Source organism: Glycine max, chromosome 20 (genome assembly GCF_000004515.6).
Source record: "Glycine max cultivar Williams 82 chromosome 20, Glycine_max_v4.0, whole genome shotgun sequence".
NCBI classification, from domain to species: Eukaryota; Viridiplantae; Streptophyta; class Magnoliopsida; order Fabales; family Fabaceae; genus Glycine; species Glycine max.
In genome coordinates this window covers 46,377,628-46,404,603 of record NC_038256.2, presented here as the reverse complement: position 1 = coordinate 46,404,603, position 26,976 = coordinate 46,377,628, and the positions used below count along the sequence as shown (strand labels likewise).

Genomic DNA, 26,976 nt, shown 5'->3' with positions numbered 1-26,976 from the left:
CCGAAGACGTGCTCCTAACAAAGATTTTAGGTTTAGAAGGATAGATGACTGAGGAAAGGTTGGGGCTTAAAAATTTAAACTTGTTTTTTCCAGTAATGGAGAATTACCCTTATGCTACCAACACGATTAACATGGAATTGCTCGAACTTAATTGCTATCAACGTACATATATTGCAAACTTTTAATTTGAAGGCCATCAAATGTCCTATATATTACTCTACTTCCTTTTTTTCTCTTCAAATAAATACCCTTCAGGGTTTTTGATATTACTCAAAATGATCCATTCAATGGTCATGGTGCTACTACAATGGCTGCTAGCTGCACCAGTGATTTTTCCCAAATATGACTCTGCGTAGGCAACATAGACTGAAGATTTATTTTATTTTGATTGATGAAACAAGTTGATAAAACCAAGAGGCACTCTCAATACTATATCAGCCAACATCTATAGAAGATTGATTCATGTAGAAGCCACCGAAGAATAAGATAAATAAATAAAATAGAAGAGCCAGGTCAGATTCGGAGATGATATGTGAATACAATATATGTTAGTGATAGAAGTTATCAATTTTGGAAGAAATTTCTTTTACAAATTCGTGAATCCCATGAATAACTAATAATAAAAATGTGTATTAGAATTACTATGGCCGGTCCCTAATGGGGAGAGATTTGGAATAATATGTATAAAGTTATAGGTTTAACTTTAATGTGATCATTGTATGTCAAAAAATATAAAGTGTATTAGAAAATGTGTTAAAGCATTCGTTATTTTGTTGATTTGTGTTGCTCTATTTTCTCCAATCAAAATGTTAATCCTGATGCAATTGATATGAATTGGTTCCCGTACCAATAAACCAATTAACCCAACGAGTCTGACAACATATTGTAATTAATTTATAATTTATTTTAATTTATGTAAATTTGAAAAGTGTTTAGTAAATGAATTCATCTCACTAAACATTTTCTCCAGGCAATACTTAAAATAGTGTTTAAAATTAAATCTCATTATAAAAAAAAAATAGTTTTGATACATTGGACATTAAATTTAAGCAACCCATATTATCACAATGTAAAAGAATACGAATCATGACTTGTCACAATGTGAGGAACTACTCCTTCTGTTAGACTCAATTCATATTTTTTTTTCATTTTTAACTTTGATATTTCAATAAATAAAAAATCATCCACTTTCTCCATTAATATTACGTTGTTTATTTTCTTTTTTAATCAAATGTTTCATGTTTAAAGAAATAATAATAATAACTCAAAAAATTAAAATTAAAATTACCTAAAAGCTCCCATCAAATATTTCTTATGATTGTGAAGCAAACATTATGAAACAACATCTTGCTTTTGCCAATATGTTCCACCTGCTTCTGTAGGTATTAAGTGGAGTGAGGAATTTCCCGTGATTCAACTGCCAAACAAAAAACGTGAACCCCTTCTCAGGACCCACCTTTCCCGTATGCTATTGTTTCTAAACTCTGTTATCTTAACAGTGAATATCCCATTACTTCATCAACTCTTTTATGAAATAAAATGAATAAGAAAATCACAAATTTAAAAATGTCCTTATACTTTAATGTATGGGAGAAAAATACTCATTTTATGTATACTCTCACAATCTCTGACTGTTTAAATACTTTGTAGTTTGTATCAATATCATAATAAGCAACAAAAAAAAAACACGAATATTGAGCAGGAATAAAGTGTGAGGGAGAAGATAACCGAAAGAAGAAGAAAAAAAGAGGGCAACAAAAAATGAAGTAGAGGGAATTATGATCTCATTCAATTGAACCACCATTGTTACAACTTACTACAAGATTCAATTGAACCAAAAAAACTATTGCTTCCCTAATTTTTGAGTGTATGTTCTTCATGGCCCAAATTTAATGGTTTTGGATTGTGGCTCCATGTCTCTTTTAAATCTCATAAAATTAGGCTGAAAGATCCGTCAAGGACAGTATCAGACCACTTTCAAAAACCAAGCAGAAATCAAAGGTAATTCGTATTCATTGCTAACCCATTAACAATCCATTGATGCTACCACCTCTAACTCCTATGTTTCCTCATCATCCAAGTGCCTCCGGATCCCCAAAACTTTGATACACGTATTATTATTGCTGAACTTGATACACGTATTATTACTACTCCACACTTGGTTAATCAAATGATTGGTTACTGCTTAAAGTAGTAATTAAATGGTGATTAATTTTTTTTCAAAAAAAAAAAAACTAGTGATTAATTTGATAATGTAATTAATTCACCATAGTTTGTTACCACTTTGACTAATCACTTGTTGGTTGACTCAAAGACATATGTTAGTCAAACTAAATGCAAACTTACAACATTTTTAATGGAATTTTTCTTTTTAATTATGTTTTTTAGTTAAGGGATTTGAATTTTACTTGTATCGATGATGTATTGATGAATATCTTAGTTCTTTTTTCTGATAATGATCAAATTTTATTAGAAATCCTGACTGAGGCCCTTTAAAGAATATAAACAGCAAAATAAGATGTAACTCGTACTTTTATCTTTTATTTTAATTTAAAATTTACTTTTCAGTCATAGGAAAAAAATTCTGTTGATAATAATTTTATCGGATTTAAATAAAATATAGTCTGATCTAGAGAGGGAAAAAAAAGTAGCATTGAATGTTGAGAAAAGAAAGGATAAGTTTGGATTGCAGTTGCACTTAGTGTGAGCCACACGTGGTGAGCGAACGTCGTGGTTTTGAATTCCGAAGCGGTTGGAATTTGAAGACAGCTTGATCCTGTGGTATATATATGGCGTAAAAGATAAGAAAAAACCCTAGATAACCCCTCACTCCCTCAAATATGGCCAAAAAGAAAGTGTCCGAATCTCTGGACCCCATGGCTGCCCCAACCGATGACTCCTCCTCAGCTCTGCAGATTCAGAACCTCAAAAACCTCAACGCCCTCCTTCTCAAGGAGACCACCCAACGCCGCCACCAGATTCACTCTCTCCAGTCCGCCCTCCACCGCTCCGCCGTCACATTCGACACCAACCTCGCCTTCCACCTCCAAAACGCCGTCGTTTCCGTCTTCTTCAAGAACCAGCTCCAGGAAATGAACCTCCGCTTCGACACCCTGCTCGGAGATAGGGACTTCGAGGTTTCCGCTCTCAAGCACCAGCTCAGCGACCTCGTCGCGCGTCTCGAGAACGAAACGACTGCTCTCGCCGAGGATCGTGACGGGCTCGTTCGCGAGACGAAGCGGCTGGAGGCGAGCGTCGACCGAGAGAGGAAGCTTCGGGAGGAAGCGGAGAAGGTTAGGTCGGAAGGCGAAGAGTTTTTGTCTCGGAAACAGAGAGACATTGCGGAACTGGAAACTGAGCGAGATTTGGCGGTTAAGAGTTCTCAGGAGTCGCGTACTGCGATTGGAACGTTGAAGGAGGCGTTTGAAGCGGTGACTAGGGAGAAGAGTGAGATTCAAAGCCGAAACAGTGCTCTAGAGACGAAAATCGGTTATCTGGAAACTGAGTTGAAGCAACTCAACGATTATACGCGGAAGGAAGAGGAGATTACGCGTGCGAAGATTCTCGAACTGGAAGGGAACCTTGGCATTGCCATGCAGAAGGAAGAGGAGATGAAAATGGAGATAAGTGCTCTTCTGAAGGAGAAGAAGGAGGTGGAAATGAATGTTGAAATGTTAACAGAGGAAAAAGATGGTGTTCGTGAGGCTCTGAGTGTGGTTCAGAAGGAGTTGGAGGATAAGCAGCGCGAGCTTGATGAAGCTGTTAAGGGGAGGAATGAGATTGAGGAGGTCAAGGTCAATCTCGAGAATAAAATTGTTGAGTTGCGAGGGAAAGTGAACGAGTTGAAAGAGTCTGGTAAAAAGTTTGAAGAGGAAAACAAACAGTCGCTTTCGCAGGTTAAGCGTTATGAAAATGCTGTTGATGAAGCTGTGCTTGAGAAGGATAGCATCAAGAAGGCATTTGACGAGGAGAAGAAGAAAGTGGTGAAGTTAGAGCTGCTTATTGCAAAAACGAAGGAAGTGGCTGCGAAAAGTGATGCTGAGTTGGGACAAGTGAGAAGTGAAAGAAACAAGCTAGTTGAGAAGGAAAAGGAACTGGAAGGCAATGTGAGTGTTTTGAGGGAAGAAAATGAAGCATTGCAGGGTATGCTCGCGAAGGCGCGAAAGGAGTCCAAGGATTTGAATGCCAAGGTTGAAGTTTGGTGCAGCAATTCAAACAAAGCACTGTCATTGTTGAAGACTACTGCTGCTGCACTTGTGTGTCAACACAAGGAAAGGGGTGGTGATGAAGTGGTGGCGGCGGCGGCCGATGAGAATCCTGTGGAAGAAATTCAGCCGTATGCTCAAGAACTGGATGCAATAAAGAAGGCTTTCAAAACTAAGGATGAGATGGTAGATGACATGAAGCAACAACTTGTTTCACTCAACAAGTCTGTGGCTGAGGCACACAAGAGTAAGAGCTTGTGGACTGTGATATCCTCTGCAACTACAATTTTTGCTGCTGTCTTAGCTGCTTATGTTGCTAGAGGACGCTGATGAACTTTTGTGCTTTTTTCACTTCTTATATGAATGAATGACTTACTTTGGTAATAGGATCAAGATAGATATATGCCTTTTATAATATGAACTAGTTGAGCTCAGCTATATGTATCTTGATCGTTATTAGAGAATAACATTTTGATCTGTATTGAGCTCAAAACTTGAAGAAATATGCAAGCTACTTACCTATAATCAATGCTATGTTGTTTGGTGTTAACATCTATCTGTGTGTTTCGAGATAGTTACGAAGCATTAGAAAGAAATGATATTTTTGCCGAAATAACATTCTTTATTAGATGTTCTCTATGGTTGTCGTGATTAAAACTTTTTCTTGCCTTTCCATTCAACCTTCGAGTGATAATTGGAGTTGCTAATTTTCGCATAATGTTATGGAAGATTATCATCTCACGTTTTTTTTTCCACATATCTTTATTACTTGCTACTCGCATTTATGCATCCAGTGACCCCCGCATAATGAAAAGAAGATCAAAAGGAAAACATTTTCGTTTGCTTTGTAGTACCCCCTGAAATATTATCACTATTAATTCAACAGTTTCTTCTTGCTTTTATTAAAATTTTTATAAAATAATCATATATGTGTGGTGTGCTCTCCTTCCTGAAAATATTTCTGTGAAAAAGAATATAGGTAAAAGAAGTTTCGAGTGCCAAATCCATTGTTTCTATGAACTATAGGTCTCTGATTTTATATACTGAACTGAAACTTGGATTCTCGGTTGAGAGATTTTAATTCCTGAAATTTTTAAATCATGTTGATATTACTTCATTTTATTATATTTACCTTGGTGCTTTTTGGGTGAAAAACAACAATAAAAAATAAAATGAAGGAATATTAAATTGAAGGAATTTTGTTAAATCAAAGACTAATAATTTTTTTAAAAAATCTCTAAATTAAATTATAATATATAATTTTAAAGATAACTTAAGAATTTATGCGATGTAGCGTCTGTTTGTTTATATTTGTTTAGATAAACAGTTTTTCTTATATGTTTGTTTAAACTATTTCTTTTTCAAAAAAATATTTAATTTATTTTTTAAAAAACATAAATCTTTTTTACTCAAATCGTTTTTTTTTTGTTTACTTTTAAAATTGTTTTGTTTTAATTTAAACAAACTGGTCGATAATATGAAATAACTAAGGCAATGGTGTACTAGTGTGTAGATAACATGGGTATTCAATCAGATTATGTAGAAATATTGTCTAATGTAATGTTTAAAATCATCAAGTAACACTTAAGCTGACAAACATGCTTAAGTGCTAATATTACAAGAAATTTAAACAAAAAATTCATTTGTATGAAAAATAATAATTATTTAATTTTATTTTAGAAAAATATTAAACTGATTATCATGATCTGAAAACAGAGTGACCATTTAAAAAAAAATTGCCTACAGTTAGCGTAGGTGCACATGCACAAGGTAACTAGTGTCGGTTTAAAAAAATACACGTCAATAAACTCAAACTTACATTGGTGACAAATGTAATTAACTAAAAACATTATTTTATATTTTAATTACAGAAGCAAACAAAATATTTAACTAAATTTAAATCCAACATAATAAGTTAAACATAATGTCTACTCAGTGCTTATAACAAATAGAATAATTTAACTAAATTTTAATCTAACATAACAATTTTTTAATATCTATTTATAAACTTGAGAATATGGTACTTACACTTTTTTTTTGGGTAAATGATAATACACAGTTACCCTCTTAAAGATATATTAATAATATATTTATATTGGTTTGTTGCATAATATATATTATATAGTGATTTGTGCAACTTATTCAGAATAATCCAATTATATGTGTATAATGATTCATTTAATATTAAATTTAAGTTTTATATATTAAATTGAATAACATTATATACAAAGCAACATATTTGTATCCACAATTATCTCATAAATTTCAAAAGATAAAGATTTATATCCAAATTTATTTAACATTCTCGTCTTCAACGTGATTTTTTTATTCACCTATCTTTTGTATTTAGATTCAATTTACATCTAAGACTGCACGAGTGCCTCTTGGGCGACATATGCTGGCTGCTCTCTACAAAATAAAGACACGGATGCAAACGTGAAAAACCCCCGGGCCTGTGGGGTACTCGTAAAGAAAAGAGAAGCTGGAGTGCTAACACGTTTCTGTGGGCCTATACTTTTCCAAAAGAGACAATTATAGTATCTTCTGCCATCAATACTTCAAAATTACTCGTGAAGGAAATTCAGTTTATTTTTAAAATAATTCTTTGATTTCATTATAATTTTCTGAGAAAAGTTTTAATAGATAATTCTTTTTAAGATTAATCTCGTCCAAACATGCTGTAAACGATAAGAAACGGACATTATTAGACTATGATTAATGAACGAAAATTCACAGACCAATGCACATTGAAGCAGAAATTTAACCCATAATAATGCATAAGAAAAAGCTGCAAAATATCTATATATACAGAAGCAAACATAATACAAACCCTAAGCATTGCTGCGGAAAAGACATCCATTTACATTTGCAAGGAGTCTCCATCGTCAAACAAGGACAAACCCAACCCAAGACATGGGAATGTAAAATTAGCTATATAGAGAAAGAGTGAACAGTCTTAAAACACTCATATGAAGATAGCACAGACGTATATAACCTAACAGCACCAACATATCATTGATATTTTCCTATCCTAGTTCCAAAATTAGTTATATATATATATATATATATAACACTAGCCAGACAACGACAAGCCCCACCTGATTGGCATCAAGGTCACGCCCAGAAATAGAATAAGGCCTTCCTCTCCTTTTTGGCTAGAAGTCAGAGTGGGTAATCACAACTTTGGTGGTTCCCATAAACATGACCTGAGCTCCCTTTGTCCTAAAAAGCTTTCACCTATCCGCAGCACCCAATTTCCTCATTATGTGCTCAGGAAAAACATCACACAGCTATATGCTGATTACACCAAATCTCACGACACATTTAGTAGCATGTAAGTACCTAATAGCGGGAGCAAAGTCCTACAGTAAAGAACCCAAAAAGCAAACAAAAAAAAAAGGTTAAGTAGTAACATACCTATTTCCTACACAATCTTCTAACGCCCACTTGTCGTGTATTATAGCAAAAGTTAAGCCTATCAACAGTCAGAGCCGACAAAATATTTTATCTCATCCATAACAGGAGAGAAGTGCTCATTGTTTGGCAGCAAATAAAACCCAACGGTTGCTTGCTCCAGGAATAGCAATTTCACTTCTTGGCCAGCCTTCTCAAGCCCTTTTGCATAACCCAACTGCCAGTCCTGAACAAGGTCTAAACCAGCAACCACCACAAGGCTCTTGGGAAAGGTTATCCCTTCAAGGCTTTTGCCCTTGGGGCCAAACGGGTTGCATGCATGGTGGTCTCTATCTTCCCCTTCAGGAAGAAAAGCCCTCCAATACCAGTCTCGATCCTTAACTCCAACAAAATACCTCCCATCTAAACGCTTCTCGGACTCTGTTCTTTCTTGCCCGCCAAACAATGGGTTGAGCAGTATATTCCCAAACACTTCAATTCCCGACTCCATGGCTTTGAGGGCAACATGGTGCACAATGTTCCCACCCGAGCTATCCCCAGCCATGTAGATATGAACTTTCTTATCCTTCCTACTCTGAAGCCAAGATGCAGAACTAACCCACTTAAGAGCTGTCCACCCATCATCATATGCACAGGGATACCTATTCTCAGGTGCACGCCTATAGTTCACAGACACCACAACAGCCTTACAGATACCCACCAGGCGACGACACAGTGTGTCATATATAGCACTATTGGCTGAAGAATGCGCAAAACTTCCACCATGGAAGAATATGATGACAGGAACAACCTCAGAGTTCACGGGCTTCTCAAGGTCAAGAATGTTCACGGAACGTTCTTCTCCCTCAGCAAGACGATAGATTCGAGTCAGAAGATTGGTTTCACGGTCAACAATGACATCAAATGAGAACACTCCGTCCACAGGGTTCGCATTGGCTGGAACTTTCCGATCAAGGAACTCTGCTAAGTCCCGGTTGAAAGTACCATCAGGGCGACGGAGAAGATTGTATGCCAACTTGAAATTTGAGATCAGAACCCACATATTCAGCGGAACCACCATCTACATTAAATTTTATATCATTTTTAATTATTTTTTAAAAAATTAGAGGATAATGAGAAAAAATAAATCAAACTGAGGATAATCAGAAACCGAGAATAAATCCAAATAAACCCCATAATTTTGGGGAAACTGATGAATCAAACTGCCAAAATCCGCTCATTAAGTAACAAACCCTAAACAGTGAAACTGTGTTAGGTAGAACCAGGAATTGATCCAACCAAAACTGTAAACTAATGCGCCTACAGAACAAAGCTCAACCAACTCTTCAAAGAAATCAAAACATATTCAAACTCAAATCCCAAAACAATGACGAAGAATCATCAATACAAGAGTGATTCACGTTTCATTTCAGTGCAACACCTAAAAGATATTTAAAAAAACCACAAAAAAAAAAATCACACAAAAAGTCATTTAAATAAATAAAAAAAAAACAGAACAGAAGAAAAAAGAGAATCAATCGGAACTGAAAGAGGAAAGATTGCAATCACGAAACGTCGTACGGTTCAAGAATTGAAAGTTCCATCAGAAAACATATTTCAATCGAAAAGCAAGATGCAAAGAGTGCGTTTACCTTAGAATCGTTGGGGTTAAGCTCGTTACTCCCAGCCATTGAAACGATCCTGTATTCCGATCACAGATCCGCAAGGCGCTTCGCAAGCTGAAAATCACAAACTCTCTTGGCGACGCAAATCCATAAAAGCACGAGAATCGGGTTGTGTGAGATCCAACGACAGCGCTGGTTTGTTTGGGTTCAGTGGCAGGGAAAGAGAAGAGGAATGGGATGGTGAAGGATAAGAAGCCGTGCGCACTGTAGAAAATGCTAAAAAGTGGCACAGGGATACAGGAACTCACCAACATCAAACTCTGGAAATAACTTCCTAATTCTCGTGAAACGAGAGTTGAAATTCTTTTCTATTAGACTATGAATAAATTTGATAAATTCAAGTAAAGCAGATTTGATAAGGAGTTAACAAGTTAATAGTATCAAAAGTGTAAAATTTTTACCTTTAATAATATTAAAATCTTATTTATTATTAATAACATTAAATTCTAAATAAAAATGATGTATTATTATTATAATTTTTATAAATATTATATATTATTATTAAACTTAATTATTTAAATATTTTATAAATTTATTATTTTATTTTATTAATTATTAAAATATTTAATTAGTATTTTATTTATAAATATTTTATTGTTATTTTTATATAAAGTACAAGTATAAGAATTGATTTTTCGATTATATGAAACCTCACGAGTTTGTTTAAAGTTTGACAACTTGCATGAACTATTGCGTGGGGCCCAGGGGAGAATCATTTTCTTCCATATACTGGAACGTGACGTGGCACGTGAAGACAGACATCCCCATTTTACGTCCACAATTTTTGCATCATAATAATTCTGTCAAGTGTCAACTGCCAAATGGTGTACCACTAATCAAGATTCCACCCCCAACTAATTATTTACTTCAGAACACATTTATTAGGCCCCCTTTCAATCCTTTTTTTTTCCCTTGGTTTGGATTTTTCTGCCTCCACTTTATCTTTTAAAACCAATCGTTTTCAATAAATTTATTCTATTTTTCATGATAGTATGAAGTATGTTTTAGATTTGCGTCTTTCAAAATGAAGAATTTGTTTTAGAGTTTAAAACTACTGAGTTATTTATTTATTTACATTGATACATTTATTTTAGAGCGAGCAGTTAAGGAAGTAAATTTACACGACTTTAGTTTTATTCCACTTGCCTACTTATCATGTTTAAATTTGTATGTATCTTTCTTTTTTTTTTCGCTCTGAATATCATGTTAACCTTATTATGAATCCAATCATTAGCAAAGTTAAGACCAGGCAAGCCCAAATTAAAAAAAAAAAACTCATTATGCCATGACCAGGTCAAGTCCAAATTTAAAACAAATGACTTGACCAAAAAGGTCATATCATATTCAAGCGAAGTAAAACTCAACTTAAGAACATTTTAAACAAATAAAAAAACAAATAATTTTGCAATAATGAATCAAGAGTATATTAAAGAATATGAAGTCGGAATTGTTGAGTACCTGCAAGTTAGTCTCAATATTTAATTATAAGTACTGTACGTTAGTCTCAATATTTAATTATAAGTACTGTACGTTAATCACAAATTATTTCACTACTTAAAATGTTATAATGTTAACTATCATTCAAATATTAATTATTTTTACTAAAAACTTTTCAAGGTACCAAAATCGGGATGTTAGATTGGGAGGTGTAAATAATAAAAGACAAAAATCAGGTTGTTTTAGCCCAACAGTTCAATTAGAATTGGGCCAGGCTTGGCCATTTTTTGGGGAGCTAGCGCAGTAATTAAATAAAACAAAAAACTAGCGAAAAACCTTTCAATTTTCGTGAATCCCTTCGAACCGCTTTTACGTTGGTTTATTCGGTTTGTGTTGCTCTGTTATGCTGCTCCTCCCTGTTTGATTTCAAGGTATTTGCCCGAATCTTCTTTCTCGAAGGTCAGTCTAAACACCCTTTTAGTTTGATTCCAAGGTAATTGCCCCGATTCAATTAAACCCTAAAAAGGACCCACGACGATAACCTTCCAACTCCGGCAATTGCCGTCTCCGGGGAATACCACTTTCTTTGTTTTTTTGTTTTATTCTTTAAATGTCGTGTTTTCTGATTTTCTCTGCTTTATTCCTCTTTCTTTTTAGATTTTTGTTAAGGGAAACGCTTATCATTACGAATTCGTCGACACACGAACATGTATACAACTGCAACCTTTTGATTTCCGCAAAAAACTTGTTTTTTTTTTAAATTAAATTATATTTCAACCAATAACATTTAAACACGTGATTTCGTGCACGGCTCATGCGGAAAACTTTCGTAACATATAGCAATGCTCTTTTGTTAATTGTTATTTTTTTTTGTTGCTAGAGTTCTGAATTCTGAATCTGTGACCATGTTTTAAATCATAATCCTATTGTTTTTTTTTTTTTTTTGTATACAAGTGCATTTTAATTTCTTTTCGACCCCTGATCTGAGCTTTTAGTTACCATGGGATGCCATTACCAATGAGTTTTCTCCATTAGTTAAACAGAATTGGACTTGCAGTCCAAAATTAACATTTCAATTATGAATCCATCACAACGAGTTAGTTCAGAATATTGAATATATTGAGGGAGATGATGATGTGGTACAAGTTCAGAATATTGTGTTAGTTTTGGACTTGTTTTTATGCGTAGTTCGTATTTTTATCTAATTTTGCATGTTACTGGTTTAAAAGTATATACTAGTTTTTATCACCGATTGGCCATGGTGAACTGGGCACTCGTCTAACAACCAGTCCAGTTTTAAAAACATTACTGTAATAGTGTAATGCTCCCATCCTGTTATAATATCTTGATTCACTTTTAAGTTTTGGCAACAGAGTTTTGAAATTTCATGACCAAAACTGTGCCCTCTTATGTTAGGGTAAAGGATAAAGGGATGATCTACACAGCAATTGACACGTTCTACCTCACAGATGAGCAGCTAGCAAACTCACCTTCTAGAAAAGATGGCATAGATGAAGCCACTGAGACCACCCTTAGAATCTATGGTTGTGATCTCATCCAAGAAAGTGGCATTTTGCTCAGATTGTATCCTTCTGTTTGTGTTCATTTTCATTTTAAATTACCATGTTTGGTCCAAATTGTTACCTTAATTATGTGACAGGCCACAAGCAGTCATGGCTACTGGGCAGGTTCTATTTCATCGTTTCTATTGTAAGAAGTCATTTGCACGGTTCAATGTCAAGGTCATTATTATCTTGTGATATATTATTTTCTCTTCTTTCTCTCTTTGCGTTTCGTGAATTACTATGCTCACAGCATCTCTTTGCAGAAAGTTGCTGCCAGCTGTGTATGGTTGGCTTCAAAACTGGAGGAAAACCCTAGAAAAGCCAGACAAGTAATTATTGTTTTTCACAGGATGGAATGCAGGAGGGAGAGTTTTCCCATGGAGCATTTAGACTTGTATTCCAAGGTCAGAAGCTTCTCATTCTCACCTTTCTTTGCCTATAGTACCCAGACATACTATTTTCATGTTTGGTGCCGCATCTCAAGTTCAGACTTTCGTAAAAGTGGAAGCAACTACAAGTAGCTTCCACGTTTTTTGTGATAGTATAACGTGATTTGAGCATTAAATGCATATACTTGAAGTGGTTCCATGCTATGACTCTTATTTCAAATCTAAGTTATTTTAATGTTTTCTATTTTCTTTGTTCATGAATAGAAATATGTTGATTTGAAAATGGAGTTGAGCAGAACAGAAAGACATATTTTGAAAGAAATGGGATTCATTTGTCATGTTGAACATCCTCATAAGTTCATATCAAATTACCTTGCTACCCTCGAAACACCTCCAGAATTGAGACAGGAAGCTTGGAATCTGGCTAATGATAGGTGCATAGTTGCAGATATTATTTCTTTTTTATGCAGCTTGTGTATTTTTGTGCATGTTCATACTGTACGCCATGATTTATTCCATTCCACAAGAATCCTGAATTAGACCGTATCTTCTGTTCCATTATACTTTGGAAAGTTTGCTTCTATAGTAGTCCTTGTCTGTGATTCCAGTTTGGATGTTTTATCTAGGTGATTGTACTTGGATGCAATATACAGTTTAAAGAGACAAGTCTATCCTGGTAATTCATTTCATCAAGTAAAAAACAAAACCTTCACGAAATTGTCCAGCAGTTCTTTTTCCCCCCAACCTGATAATGTAATTTCAGCCTTCAAGTATTTAAGTTTACCTTGTTAAAATGAAAACAATAGTTATTATAAAAATGAAAAGAAGTTTTAAGAATATTGTACAGTACCACAGTATATACCAGAGGATTTGGCCTAAAGTGCGGTTGCAATATGGTATAAAATTTTGAGATTCTTGTTAAACTGTTGAAGCCATTCAGCTTGTAGTTGTTATCAAATGAGCACAGATGTTTTGAAGGGTATCATACCTTATTAAGCTGTTGGAACTGTTGATCTCGTAATTATTAGCAAACACTTGATGCTTCTTATAATCTTGTATGACAAACATTGGATCCTAGCATAATTTGTAGTGCAGTAAAGAATTTGTTTACTATTCAGTATTCACTTGCCCAACTGCAATGCACTGGTATTTTTGGCTGTGGTTTTGTATTCACCTGATGCTTTCTGATTCATGGCTTTATGCTTCCTGAACTCTCTTTTTTCATGCAGTTTGAGAACTACATTGTGTGTTCGATTTAAGAGTGAGGTTGTGGCTTGTGGAGTTGTATATGCTGCTGCTCGCAGGTTCCAAGTACCCCTTCCTGAGAATCCACCGTGGTGGAAGGCATTTGATGGGGAGAAGTCTGGGATTGATGAAGTAGGCAGGGTTCTGGCTCACCTTTATAGCCTTCCAAAGGCACAATATATACCAGTCTGCAAGGATGGAGACTTTACATTTTCCAACAAATCATCAGAAACAAAGTCTCAATCAACACCAAAGGTGATGCCCACTTTATCCATATTTATTGTAATTTGTCTTAGTGGTGGTGCAAATCAGCATCGGTTGGATGTTATAAGATAAATGTTGGCATTTGTAAACCTGTATTATTGGCAATCAACTATAAGGTTTGATCAAACATTTTAAATCACTGCCAATTTGTAGGATGTTCCACAAAATAGTTCCCCAGCTGATACTGACAACTCAGTGCCAAAGGGAGCTCAAGGAGAAGCTAATACTGAATCCAATGGTGGCAAGGGTGCAATGGTAAATGTAGCCATTGATAAGCTGAAAGATTCTAAAAGGTCTGATGATGAATCCAAAGGCATGAGTACAGAAGGAGAGGCAAGAGACGAACCCATACTGAAGTCCAAGGCTGACCATATTGGGGAGACACGCAGGAACCGGGATCGGGACAGGGATAGAGAACGAGATAGGGGTAGGGAAAGAGACAGAGATAGGGACAGGGACAGAACAAAATCCAGAGATAGAGATCGAGGAAGGGATTCTGACAAAGAACGTGAACGAGAGGAAGCTGAGAGGGACAAACTCAAGGATCGTGGTCACCGTTCTAGGGAGAGAGCAAAGGATTCAGGTGTCTATAGATTTCTTGTGTGTGTGTGGTGTTTGTTTCTTTTGTTTTTTTGGGGGGGAGCTAAATTATTAAGTTTTTGTACTGGATGCAGGACATTCAGAGAAGTCAAAACGCCATTCGTCGCATGGTATGAATCTGTGTTAAAATGGGTTTGGCATTTGATATCCTTTTAGCATTCCATCTTCCTTTTCCTAACACCTATCGTTTTTGCAGATCGGGTTTCTTACTCGTCAAGGGAGAAAGATCGGCATAGACATCATTGACATTAGTTTAGAGGATATTTCAAGATGAACCTGCTTCGGTGTCCATGACACCTGTCAAAGTCAGTCAACTGATCAAGCATTGCACGTCCTTTGATCTTATAATCAGTAAACAATTTAGGGTCTTATTTGAGAAGTACTTATGTAAACATTTTATGTATAACTTTTTTTTTGTTTATAGTCGAAGAGAGATTGAGTTATTCTATTTGTAGAATAGAGTCAAAATTATTTTTATATGTTATTTTGAAGAGTTAATTGAAATACGTTAAAAATAACATATAGACATATTATAAGTAATTTTGTATAATTCTTTTTTCAAATATTTATATGAATATTTTGTCATTATAAATTATAAATAATTTCTTTTAAATGAGGTCTTATTAGTGTACTTTTTTATTTGTTGCAGTTACCATCACATTCAAGTCTCCCCGCGAGACTTCAATGTGGACAAATGACCTCCATATGTTTTGCCATGATAATAGGTAAAAAGCTTAAATATGTTTGTAATTCTTTACATTTATATCATTATTTTTAGACCTCTAATTTAAAGTTGTTTTTTTCTCTCTAGAATTTATAAAATATTCATTTTAATCCTTTTATACAGTGAAAGTCAAATAGGGAATAAAAGATTTGTAATTTATGGTAATTTTTTACCATTAGAATTTAATTTTTTATTTTAACATATAATTTTCTAGCTATTAAAAACTGTGAAAATCAAGTTGGTAAAAAAGTTCAAAATCCATTAACCGCTTTCAAAAACTACTTTAATTTTTTTTATTAATTTGATTCAAACAGTTTTAATCTCCTAGAAAATGATATTTTAAAATATAAAATAAAAAATCAATGGTAGTAAAAAATTATCCTAAATTACAAAAATCTTATTCCCTGTTTGACTACAAAAAGACTAAAGAACTATATTTTCTTACTAATTTTATTTTTTATTTTGTAGAGTTTAGTTACATCACAGTTTTAAAACAGTTTTTAAAACATGATCTCGATGTTCTAAAACATACATGCTATTTGCACTATTATTTTTGAAGCCAACTGACTATTAATTGTTATTGTTTAATTGTTGAATTTATTCGACATCTCCAGAGAACCTTTCTTAAAAACTGAAGGACCAAAGAAAGCCATGTTGCAAAGACCATCAAAGCTTGGATGAAGCATCCTTTTAGTCAATAATAATACATGGAAGTGCAGTTGATACACCCTGTCTATCAAGAAAACGATCGAGTTCAATCTTATAAACAAACACTAGTGAAAAATTGAATTTAAACTTTATCTTATTCTTTAGGTATATTTCACTTTTATTCAAAGTCCAAGTTTCGAGAACATGCTGTAAAAATAAAAATCCATAACAAAAAAACATTTAATAGTCAAATTTATTCAGCAAAATGTTTGAAATTATTTTCCAAAAACTAAAAAAAATGTCATACCTTTTTGGGGGTTAAAAAAAGCCATGCTGCAAAGACGATTAGACGAAGATTTAGCTTGGATTGAGAGTGAGTTATAACTTAAAAATTATAAGAACCATCATCAAGTAAAACCCTTTTAGTCAATATCTAGAAGTTGATTTGATTCCTTGGGCCAAAGATACCCCAGGGAACATATATGAATTTGGGCAACGAGGTAGTCACTCATGCCAACAATCCTAGACAAAATCTGAAAGGCTCGTTGGAAAAAAAAGATATACAGGGGAAAACATTTCTAGTTTCTAGGTTAAATCAAAACACAACATGAGGAAACCAGCTGTCCTTCAATTTCTTCATGTCTCTGGTGTTTTCCCTCCATTCACATCTTTACATTACCAGAATCACCAACTTCAAAGAGATGAGTCGGCAGGGCCGCTGGATCAAATTCAAATGATCCTCTTGGAACACCCTCCCTTTCATAACCGGTCATCTTATAAGAAGGAATTCGATGTGAGAACCTGTATAGTTCATTAGGTTCGATATAAAATATGTTTACTCCATTCTTCTCCGTTCTCTGAAAAAGGCTAACAAATCCTTTCACTTTGCCCATATAAGCAACTGCGATGCCAACATTCTCAGAAAAATCTGATAGGATTTCCACATATTCGAAGTCATACTTCAGATGATTTTTTGGATTCGAACTCCAGTTGATATCCCAATCTCTGAAAATTGCCCATGTTTCTCCCTTATTAGGACATACCAGATAAGAACCTCTGCCGGTTTCTTTTATGCACCGCACCTGATGAGAGAACATGGTGCGATCTGTAGTTTGCTGAGAACCACCAAGTCTAAACTTACCGCAAGCAATAGGCAATTCTGCATCATTCCAATCAATTTCACCTTTGTCATCTGGGTCAGGTTCCAACCAAGTAATCTTCAACTGGAAAGGGGAGGCCACTTTCTTGACAAGACCATAAAATCTTGGCATCGCATCAGTGCTATCATAAACTGCCCACAACTGATTAACAGCAAAACAATCCTCCTCCTTATCCTTCTCAAAATCATTGAAATCTGTATCAGAAACAGGACAATGAAATATCCGTGGACGAGAAGGAACCTTTGAATTTTTTGGGGAGCGCTTATCCTCCTTTGACGTTCCAAGACCAATATCTGACTCGGATACCTTCTCTTTGTTCTGATCAGTCGCACCGGGAGTAGCTGGAATATTATTATCAGACGACTCACCACTTGCAGGCACGTTTTGTTCCTCAGCTTCATCAGCATTAAGTGGTCCACTTTGTCGTGGCTTTTTGGAAGGAATCTCAAAATCGTCATCTTCAGAGGTTTCAATATATGAAACATGCTGCTTTTTCCTGGAAGATCTCCTTGTATTTGAAGAATCAACAGCATTTTCTCGAATATTGGCAGCTTTGGTATCATCACCATTTCTGGCTTTGAAACTTTCTCCTGAATCTGGTGCTGACTGCCTTACTCTTTTACTTCCAAAATTTTGAGAGGTCTGTGGCTCCATATCACTGGATGCAGGAATGTTGCCATCTTTACTCTTTTCACCTCCACAACGTCTACCGACTCCAGCAGCACATTTTTTCATAGATGTAGGATTTGACCGCACAAACGTACCAGCTTGTTCTCTACCAAGGGGTTTTCGACCAGTATTTTCTGAGGCTGGTTTTGGGGGACCATGCATTGGAGCCTCCTTCGGAATATTTACTGAAGTAAGCACTGTTGCCGCACCCATGATTCCAAAACCATTAGCAAGAGCTTTAAATGGCTTCTTACACTGTTGACACAGTAAGTTTGCATTTACAAATCGGATCGGGTACTGGTACTTAGCATCACAATGTTGGCAAGATGTCCAGAATGTCATCTGTGCACCTTGGTTGCTGAAACCAGTGGAGTTCGGATAAGAATTCTGATAATTTGTTGCGTTTGCGCCACATTTTGCAGCAAACACATTCCCATGTGAGAAATGGTGCGAATCAGAACTCTTCTGAGTCTTTGTTGCATTTGCATTATGTTTAGCGGCAAACACATTCCCATTTGAATAATTGTGCGAGGTCTTAGGCTTAGGCGCAGCACCTTTCACGGAGGCTCCAAACTTCTTGTCAAACAAAGAACGTTTTGCTTGGTCACACAAGAGCCCATTGGCTTGCCCAATCAACTTGAAAGCAGCTTCTGCACCAGCAAACTTGTTCTTATCAGGATGAAGTAGCAGTGCAAGCCTCCTGTACTGTTTCTTTACGGTTGCTTCATCAGCCAGCCTTTCAATCTGAAGAATTGCATACCAGTCCATGTCACAGCCAGAGAGTTTTTTCTGAGCAGCGATGTGAACCTCACAAACCGTAATAATCTGGGCAATGTTTTCAACGTCGGCATACAGTCTTTTGGCCTTGGTAGCAAACCTGAGTGCCTCCGCAAATTCACCTCTTTGCATTCTGGCTTCAGCAATTTGCCTAGCCCTCAAAGCCTCGTCCTTGTTGCATTCCATGGGAGAATTGAGATCAAAATCCAACCACCCAGGTTCTCCCAAATCTCACACTAAGCCCTCCGAAGTGCAACTTGTGTATTTCTTTCTAACCTATTCACAATCCAGAAGAAGCACAACAATTTCCACCTGATTGACACAAACTAACCTAATACAATGGAATTAAAACTAACTACCAACATTTTGCATAGTACTCAAACAAAACAAAGTATGTGTATGAATCATCAATCATGCGCACACGAACTGTAAATTCAGAATTGGACAATTAAGAAAAGGTACCTGGTTTTTTGGAATACTAAACATGAATCGAAATCGAGGAAGGCTGGGATTGATTTTCACATCTGGACGTAAGAATGCTACGTTCTCGAACCCTACGTTATTCGTTCTGTAATGAGTAAACAGATATGAAGTCAATAGTGAGAGAGGAATCGGGAATGTAAAACCCAAAGATGAAACGAAAAGGAAGAGAATGGAAGTTACTTGCGATGAAATCGAAGACGCAATAAAGCATTACGCGCGCGTGCAAGAGAGAGATAAAAAGAGGGCGCCACAAAGCAAACAAAATTTTCAAAACGAGAGGGAAGTTTTACTCAGTCGGAGGGAACATGGCTTTTTCGTGAGATGTGTGCCAAAGCCCATAAAACATATTTTATTCTGCATACCATTTTCTTTCTATTTTTTGTTGTAAAGATAAATGGTGTAGATAAGCCCAAATATCTATGAATTGTTATTTTTAATTTATTAAATACACAACCAGTTTTTAATTAAATAAATATCCTCAAATTTATGTACAAACACTGTTGTTATTTAAATGAGTCAAGTTCTAACTTTTATATATATGTATAATTACAGACCTAAACTTATATATATAATTGATTATTAAAAATATTGAGTTTTCACATTAATTCTAACTTTAAATAAAGAACTGTTAACGTTCTCAAACAAAATTTCTCCATGTTCAATGTCTTCTCTTAGTCTTAAGTAATTTTTGTCAATACGAAATCATAACTATTTTTTTTTTACTTTATTTTTAGAGCATAAATATTTGCTAAATACTCAATTATTTTAAAAAAATCAACGAGAAACTTATTAAAGGAAAGAATAATCAAGATATGAGTAAGCTATTTTTTAAAAAAATTTCATGTTTTTCAAATAAACTTAAACAATAATAATGAAATGGACGTGATTTTACAAATGGTATTATGATTGCAAGAATTTGGTTTGGTGCTCTTCTTAAACTTTTCTTTGTACACATAAGCCCACAATAGAAGCATTTTTAATATGCTTATTTTGTATTCAATTAAAATTATTTTATTAAGTTGACTAATTATTAAAACAGTAAAATACCAGTTCATAATTCCTTCATCTAGTCGTAATTAAATCATAGTTAAACTAGTCAATAGTAAATATACTACTACTACTAATAATAATTCAATAATGTTTTTTTATCGGGATCGATAGTAAATATACTTACGTGTAATATAATAAAAAATAATTCAGTAAGAAAACTAATATCTCATTGTTAAGGAAAAAAAAATCTAAATGAATTGAAAATCCTTATCCATAAAGTCATGAATAACAATCTAGCTTAAATATTTAGGAATTAAAATTCAATTAGTAGAGAGAGATTTTATTAATTTATACGGGTAATAAATTCAAAACCTCCTTATTTTTATCATATATAGATATATATAAAGAAGTCAAGTTCAAAACTTATACCTATTTTACACCCTTTAGTGGTAAGAAAAAAATATATTAACTCCGATCCACTGTATGATTTTTGAGTTTGACATTCTTATTTTTTATATATTTTTGTTCAGTAATAATATATGAATAAGCATTTCATTAATATGCACCATTTCTCTTTATCTCTCTTTTCTATATATTATATCACCTACCATATATTAATTTCTTTTTCTCCCATCACATGATCTTTTAAGTGTCAAATAATATACGGTGTATACCATCATTTTCCGATTTTGTCATACCACCCGATTACCTACCTAGCAGACCACCAAACATAGATTGAACGATCAGAATCACAATCACAATCACAGGTACTGAATACTGTAGTTATCTCTATGCATGTATTTATATATATATATATATATATATATATATATATATATATATATATATATATATATATATATATATATCTAAAAAAAAAAGAAACACACACACACACACATGCCTTTGACCTCTGAAATAAATTTGAGGGGAACCAAGCAGATTGCTTAAATTACTCTAACCAAGAGTCCCACATTCGATGGGAATTAAGGTTGATTACAGATTATAAATCCTTTTCTTCTTTAATCTACGGAGACATCGAATAAAATCGTGAACACTCACAAAAGTCAACTTGGTTGATACCTCAAATAAGTTGAAGTATCTTATTCTCACGTATTTCTTGCCAGCACATCCCTCATGTGTTGCTTTGGTGCTGTGACAGATATTGTGAAGTGAATTAATGTAGAAAGTGGAGACGATAAAAAAAAAAAGAAAATTACGATGCTATTTTTCTTTTTGTCTAACCTGGCAACTTTGTGAACATTTCAAACTGCATGAATGCTTGGTTGATGAACATTTCTGTACCATAGACGATGGCAGCTCCAGTTTCTTGTGCTTCTCGAAGGAGTCTTGTCAATTTGGGTGTGTAGATGGCATCAAATACCAAGGAGTAGTGTTTCAGGGCTTCCTGTTAAAACAGAAACAACATGTGGCGTGACATCTATAATGTTTTAGTGCAAACTAAGCAGAAACTATTTGTTACGCAAATGCATATACATTATTATTTATAGATCTTTTGTTAATACCAGAATATGCATCACTAACACCAAACCTTTGGTATGGGTGTCAGGTCAATTTTTGGTTTCATTCCAACAGATGTAGTATTTGCAAGAATCATCCCTTGTTCCGGGTGGAAGCTCTCTAATTCAGATAGAGTAATGGCCTCTCCTCCCACTTTAGTGGCAAGTTCTTTGGCTTTGGCTGATAAATTAATAGTCGAAAGAAAAGAAACAAAACAGATCATGCTCTGCATCCTCAGGAATAGTAACCAAACTAAACCAACAACATTTTTCTCACCATATGTACGATTGGCAACAACTACTCTTGCACCCTTTTCTTTTCCACCATAAGCTAGTGCCTTTCCAGCCCCTCCAGCTCCCATAACCACAAACAGTTTGCCATACAAAGGTGAACAACCAGATATGGATCTTCCGTTTGAATCTGCAAACAGTTGTAAGAAAAGCCTATGAATAAATCCAAAACCTCGTATAGTCCTTATTCCTCAATATCCACAAAGAAAATACAGAAACACAGAAACCTTGTAGATGTAGTCGTTCCTCAATAGCTGCAATGGCACCAAGATAATCAAAATTATAGCCTATTAGCCTTCCATCATTTGGTCTCTTAATCATGCAACTAATAGCTCCTATTGCCTACTAAAATGATTTTATTAGGAAGCTATATTAAGTTCAAATAATAGAAAAGATGGGAAAGAGGTTTTAAGGCTAAATACCTTGGCAATAGGATCGACCTCATCGCAACATCTAAGTCCATTCTGCTTGTGAGGAATCGTGTAGCTGTTTTTGTTAAATAACCAAGAATTACTCTAAGCAATCGTGAGATTGAAACCATAATTTTGACAGAATCATTACTTGGCCCTTTTCACACACACAAAAAAAATGTTGTCCTGCCGAATTTTTGTAACTGCAGGACTCCATAAATAAACTATAGATCATAAAATTACGCTTTTGTACTAGATTGGGATAATTTTTTAATTTTTTTCAAAACACAATTTATCCATTTCCGTAATTAATTCAAAAACTACACTTGATAATTATTTTAAAAAAATTACCCCAATCTGATACAAAAGCCCATAAAATTATGTCCCTAAAGTCTATTAAGAATACTCACACGAGTCAACATTGCAAGAAAAAAATAGATAATCTGGAGTTCCTTTAATTCAACTATAAGTTACAGAATGGAAGATTCTAGGAGGATATTATCATACCTGTATCCAACGAAATCAGGAGACGAGTAAGTGTTGAGAAAATCTGAGACATTATCGATCAACAAAGGCAAGTAAATTCCATCAAATCCCACTGACTTGAAAGCTGGATTATAAAGATGAGGACTTTTGCTATGACCAATAGGATTTCCTATAACACCATGCACTTTGGTGCCAACCCCAATCTGCCTAAAATTGTACAAATCCAACAATTCTTTGATAGTTGTTTGACCTGGAGCTGATATAGCTCCGGCCTCAATTGAACCAAACGTGAGAAATCCTCCAAATTTTGCGCAGAGTACCCGTGATATAAATCCCTTCTCACCCATTGCAATTCCAATCATTGGGACCTATAACTTAAGCTTGTCAAATATGCATTTGATGTTAATGTAAGATAAAAACGCATGAATTAGCAACACTCTGGTGTTGATTCTTGCTAATTAATAAATGAATTACCTGAGAGTGCACTAGGACTTGGAAAAGACGTGCACAATCTGTGATGTCTAAGGCGGTTGTAGCAATCTTGACCACATCTGCCCCGGTAGCCTGAATTCTTGCAGCAAGGTTGCCTATTTCCTCCACGGATGGAGTACTTTCCAAGTTGTGTGAAGACACAATGATCTTCACACTCTCAGCCTTCTTCCCTCCAATGGATTTGTAAAACTCATCAGCCACCTTCAATACAAAAATCACCTACGTAATTAGCAAAATAAAACCAGAGTTTGTTGCAATCCTTTCAAGTTTAATTAGAATGCAAACAAAATGTATCAATTATGGATTATTAATGTAATCTTTTTTTTTTACGATAATCATTTTAAAAATTATGTTTAGGGTATTTTTGATTGACTGATATTGAAATGCATATTTTTTTATATTAATAGTTTATTAAAATTAAGCCTGTTAGTATTTTATTTTATTTGTTATTAAAAAATAAATGGCATCACATTAATATAAAAAACAAAAACATGCGCAATAATATTAGCTAGAGTTACTAACATCTACTATCTATTTACTTTACAAATTTGATGTTCTAACTTCTAAGACTCTTTATTGTGGCACTGTACTGCTACAATTCATAGTCTCGTTTCTTTTTTTCTTTTCATTTGTATTTTTTCCCTTTTATTTTTAAAATTATTTCAAAAACAATAAAATAAGTAAACATGCACATATGATAATTAACATAAATGTTTTCCTTTATATTGATTATAAATTAAGAATAATGCAATAAAAGACCAAAAATTAAAAAGATATTTTTTATATTAGGTAACGAAGAGAAGAAAAATATAAAAGCGTAGTATATATGAAGATAACTTTATTCAAACATTATTATCTAAAATTTTCTATATTTAAAACAATGAAAGTTTTTAAAATCAATTCATTTTTATTTATTTTTAGTGCATGGGCATTTATTTTTTTTCCTTAAAAATACTTTTTGCAGGAACCAGAAAAAACACTTTGGCGAGAGGATATTTTATTGAACATAAGGATTAATTTAAAAAAAAAGAAGAAGGATTAATTTATAAAAAATAGAGAAATAAATTTAAACTCCTAAAAATTATGATATTAGTATTTTATATTCAATAATACAAACATATATTAAAATTTTGTATTAGGTGGATAATAAATGAACAATTTTCTTTTGCATAATATCCGTACGAAAACGGATAACACTTTTCATAGTATCGTGCTATTTAACATTGTTGTATTTATTATGTTTGGCATGGTAGGTAAAAACAGTAAGGCAGTTAATTAAATTACCTTTAGCTCAACATCAACAAACTCTGATCCCAATTCAATGGCTAGACGTAGAGCATCTTGTCGCTGGCTTTCATCACCATCATACTCTCCTCCTTCCCATATCGGTCTAAAACATGCATGCATGCACAGATTATATTAATGATGGAGTTAAAAATAAATATTGTGGATATTTATATGTATACCTGTAAGTGATTAAAATGGGCAAAGGACGGTTATTGATTAGAGAAGGAAGATGTTGAGTAGGATGGAAGTCATTCAAGAAGTCCAACCGAGCCTCTACTAGATCAGCACCCAATTCTTTTCCCTTCACCATCTCAAACACCATTTCTTCCACTGATTCCGCGCTTGTCGAAGCACATATTAATGTTGAGTTTCTTCTCACTCCACTTCCAATTCCAGCTTCCCACTGGAACTGGATATTTGCGTTATGTTATCAAGATACATTTTTTTTATTAATTATTCCAACTTTCTAATTAAGTAATGCACAATATCTTCTTTAAAGAAAGAAAGAAATTAGCAAAAGAAAATCGATACCGGCGCGCTGCTGATGGACATTTTGCAAGGAGACGAGGTTGAACGAGTGTGTGCGCGCACTATGCTGCAGAGGAAAAGAGAGATAAAAACACTCGTGTTTTGTTTAGGAAAATATGTAAATGGGAAATGGAATAATGGATGGTGGGGTATCATTAACGTACATATTCATGTATACAAACTATATTGTTAAAAGAGAGAGGGTTGTTATTCAAATTAACTAGGACTATTGTTTTTTGGTTTAGTTTTTATACTCTTAACAATTAAAGTAATGAACTAATGATGGTATAAAAATTTTATGATAAAATGAAGGAGTATACTTGGGATAATAATCGGGTTTTTTTCTTCCAGATATTCGCAAGTTTCAATCAGTATAACTTGTGAGATTTAACTTATTTGAAGGAAGAGGTTATTATAAAGAGTTGCTGGTGTTAATAGATAAACAATATTAGAGTATGATAATTTAGAGGATGAAGGACCAATCCATATTATTTACAAAATCTTTGAATTTTAACATGTGCAAACATAATTAAGTGATATACGCAAGAACGGACGGATGGAGAAGGAGCAGGTAACGGACGGATGGAGAAGGAGCAGGTAGGGGCCTGAGCCCCCCTTGACACTTCTAATGTATAGAGGTATATATTTCTAAGTTAGTTAATGTAAAATTTTACAAAATTAATTATCTATGTTATTATTAATGTTTAAGTTTAGTTAGTATAAAATTAATTGTGTTTGTTGTTATTATGGTGATAAATTTATATAAAACTAATTGTGTGTTTGTTGTTTTTATGATAACGATTAAGGTTTTTATTATTTAAAATAAAAATTAATTTTAATTTTATGTGTAAAAATAATATATATATATATATAAATTATTACTTGATGTAGTTTAATTGCAAGTAAAGAAGTGTCATATGGTACTTGATGCAGTTTTTGGTATGGTGATATATTGCCAAGTAAAGGGGTAGGAAGGCAATTGATGAGGTGTGCAGCAACATGGGTGGCAGTTTGGACTGAAAAAGAAGTGCTCTAGTAACATTCAAAAGATGTTGATGTTTTCTTTCAATTATGCCATTTTGTTGAGGTGTTTCAACACGTGATGTTTGGTGAACAATGCCAGTTGATTCAAAAAATTGATGCATGATAAATGCTGCACCATTATCAGATCGTATGACTTTAACTTTGGTTTCAAATTGTCTTTCAACTAAAGTGACAAAGGCTTTGAGATGTGTTTGTGTTTCAGCTTTTGAAAGCATGAGAAAAGTCCAAACATAGCGAGTGTGATCATCAACAATAGTCAAGAAATATTTATGTCCATTTATAGATGTGGTGGCACACAAGCCCTAAATATCAACATGCAGTAAAGAGAAAGGTGCAGAAGCATGAGAATCACTATGTGGAAAAGGAAGTTTCTTTGTTTAGCTGCATGACAAGTATCACAGACAAACGATTTGTCACTAGACAGAATTGGATAATATTGTTTCATGATGTGTAATCTATCATGTGAAGGATGTCCTAATCTAAAATGCCACAAGTCTATAGGCACTTTATTACAGAAAAAGACAATTTGAAAAAACTTGATTTGGAAAGGCTTTGACTGAACCAACAACAGAACTGACACCAGAACTAGCAGACGGCATCAACATTTTGTATAGGCCACCCACAACATCAACTATACCAATCATCCTCAGGCTGGTCACGTCCTGTATCAAACATTTATTGGCA

The 26,976-nt window shown here is 34.2% G+C and overlaps 5 protein-coding genes across 13 annotated transcripts; 2 read left to right on the top strand and 3 right to left on the bottom strand.

The window, feature by feature from the left end:
• The first annotated feature begins 2,644 nt into the window (after positions 1-2,644).
• LOC102662957 (chromosome partition protein Smc) lies at positions 2,645-4,755 on the top strand. The gene has a single exon (XM_006606436.4). It carries the CDS (start codon positions 2,841-2,843, stop codon positions 4,533-4,535), a length of 1,695 nt encoding a protein of 564 aa, XP_006606499.1. The 5' UTR covers positions 2,645-2,840; the 3' UTR covers positions 4,536-4,755.
• Positions 4,756-6,979: 2,224 nt separating this feature from the next.
• On the bottom strand, positions 6,980-9,626 carry GID1C2 (gibberellin receptor GID1C). Of its 3 annotated transcripts, none has more exons than XR_420425.4 (3): positions 9,251-9,626; positions 7,623-8,679; positions 6,980-7,547 (listed from the first exon to the last, which is right to left on the bottom strand). XR_420425.4 is itself a non-coding variant. In XM_003556445.5 (2 exons), the coding sequence occupies exons 1-2, from the start codon at positions 9,287-9,289 to the stop codon at positions 7,684-7,686; spliced, it is 1,035 nt and encodes a 344-aa protein (XP_003556493.1). In that variant the 5' UTR covers positions 9,290-9,626; the 3' UTR covers positions 6,980-7,683. The 3 variants fall into 3 exon arrangements, 1 of the variants encoding a protein (XP_003556493.1); XR_001387055.3 differs by having other exon boundaries at positions 6,980-7,502; positions 9,251-9,625; XM_003556445.5 differs by having other exon boundaries at positions 6,980-8,679.
• A 1,374-nt stretch (positions 9,627-11,000) lies between these two features.
• LOC100820383 (cyclin-L1-1-like) lies at positions 11,001-15,321 on the top strand. Of its 6 annotated transcripts, none has more exons than NM_001255595.3 (9): positions 11,062-11,151; positions 12,137-12,304; positions 12,381-12,462; positions 12,549-12,689; positions 12,939-13,108; positions 13,904-14,174; positions 14,337-14,766; positions 14,858-14,893; positions 14,980-15,321. In NM_001255595.3, exons 2-9 carry the CDS (start codon positions 12,153-12,155, stop codon positions 15,027-15,029), a joined length of 1,332 nt encoding a protein of 443 aa, NP_001242524.2. In that variant the 5' UTR covers positions 11,062-11,151; positions 12,137-12,152; the 3' UTR covers positions 15,030-15,321. The 6 variants fall into 6 exon arrangements, with proteins under 6 accessions (XP_040869010.1, XP_040869011.1, NP_001242524.2 ...); XM_041013079.1 differs by lacking the exon at positions 11,062-11,151 and adding an exon at positions 11,411-11,429 and having other exon boundaries at positions 14,980-15,226; XM_041013076.1 differs by having other exon boundaries at positions 11,001-11,151; positions 14,337-14,893; positions 14,980-15,226.
• Positions 15,322-16,544: 1,223 nt separating this feature from the next.
• On the bottom strand, positions 16,545-19,847 carry LOC102662460 (meiotically up-regulated gene 184 protein). Its single transcript, XM_006606435.4, has 3 exons — positions 19,425-19,847; positions 19,224-19,329; positions 16,545-19,037 (listed from the first exon to the last, which is right to left on the bottom strand). The coding sequence occupies exon 3, from the start codon at positions 18,945-18,947 to the stop codon at positions 16,818-16,820; it is 2,130 nt and encodes a 709-aa protein (XP_006606498.1). The 5' UTR covers positions 18,948-19,037; positions 19,224-19,329; positions 19,425-19,847; the 3' UTR covers positions 16,545-16,817.
• A 1,310-nt stretch (positions 19,848-21,157) lies between these two features.
• LOC100780449 (bifunctional 3-dehydroquinate dehydratase/shikimate dehydrogenase, chloroplastic) lies at positions 21,158-25,375 on the bottom strand. 2 transcript variants are annotated; one of them, XM_006606433.4, is made up of 11 exons: positions 25,252-25,375; positions 24,900-25,129; positions 24,718-24,823; positions 23,416-23,634; positions 22,963-23,309; positions 22,468-22,531; positions 22,273-22,387; positions 22,032-22,175; positions 21,787-21,935; positions 21,480-21,642; positions 21,158-21,387 (listed from the first exon to the last, which is right to left on the bottom strand). In XM_006606433.4, the coding sequence occupies exons 1-11, from the start codon at positions 25,270-25,272 to the stop codon at positions 21,344-21,346; spliced, it is 1,602 nt and encodes a 533-aa protein (XP_006606496.3). In that variant the 5' UTR covers positions 25,273-25,375; the 3' UTR covers positions 21,158-21,343. The 2 variants fall into 2 exon arrangements, with proteins under 2 accessions (XP_006606496.3, XP_014627835.3); XM_014772349.3 differs by lacking the exon at positions 21,158-21,387 and having other exon boundaries at positions 21,503-21,642; positions 21,761-21,935.
• Between the last annotated feature and the right edge of the window lie 1,601 nt (positions 25,376-26,976).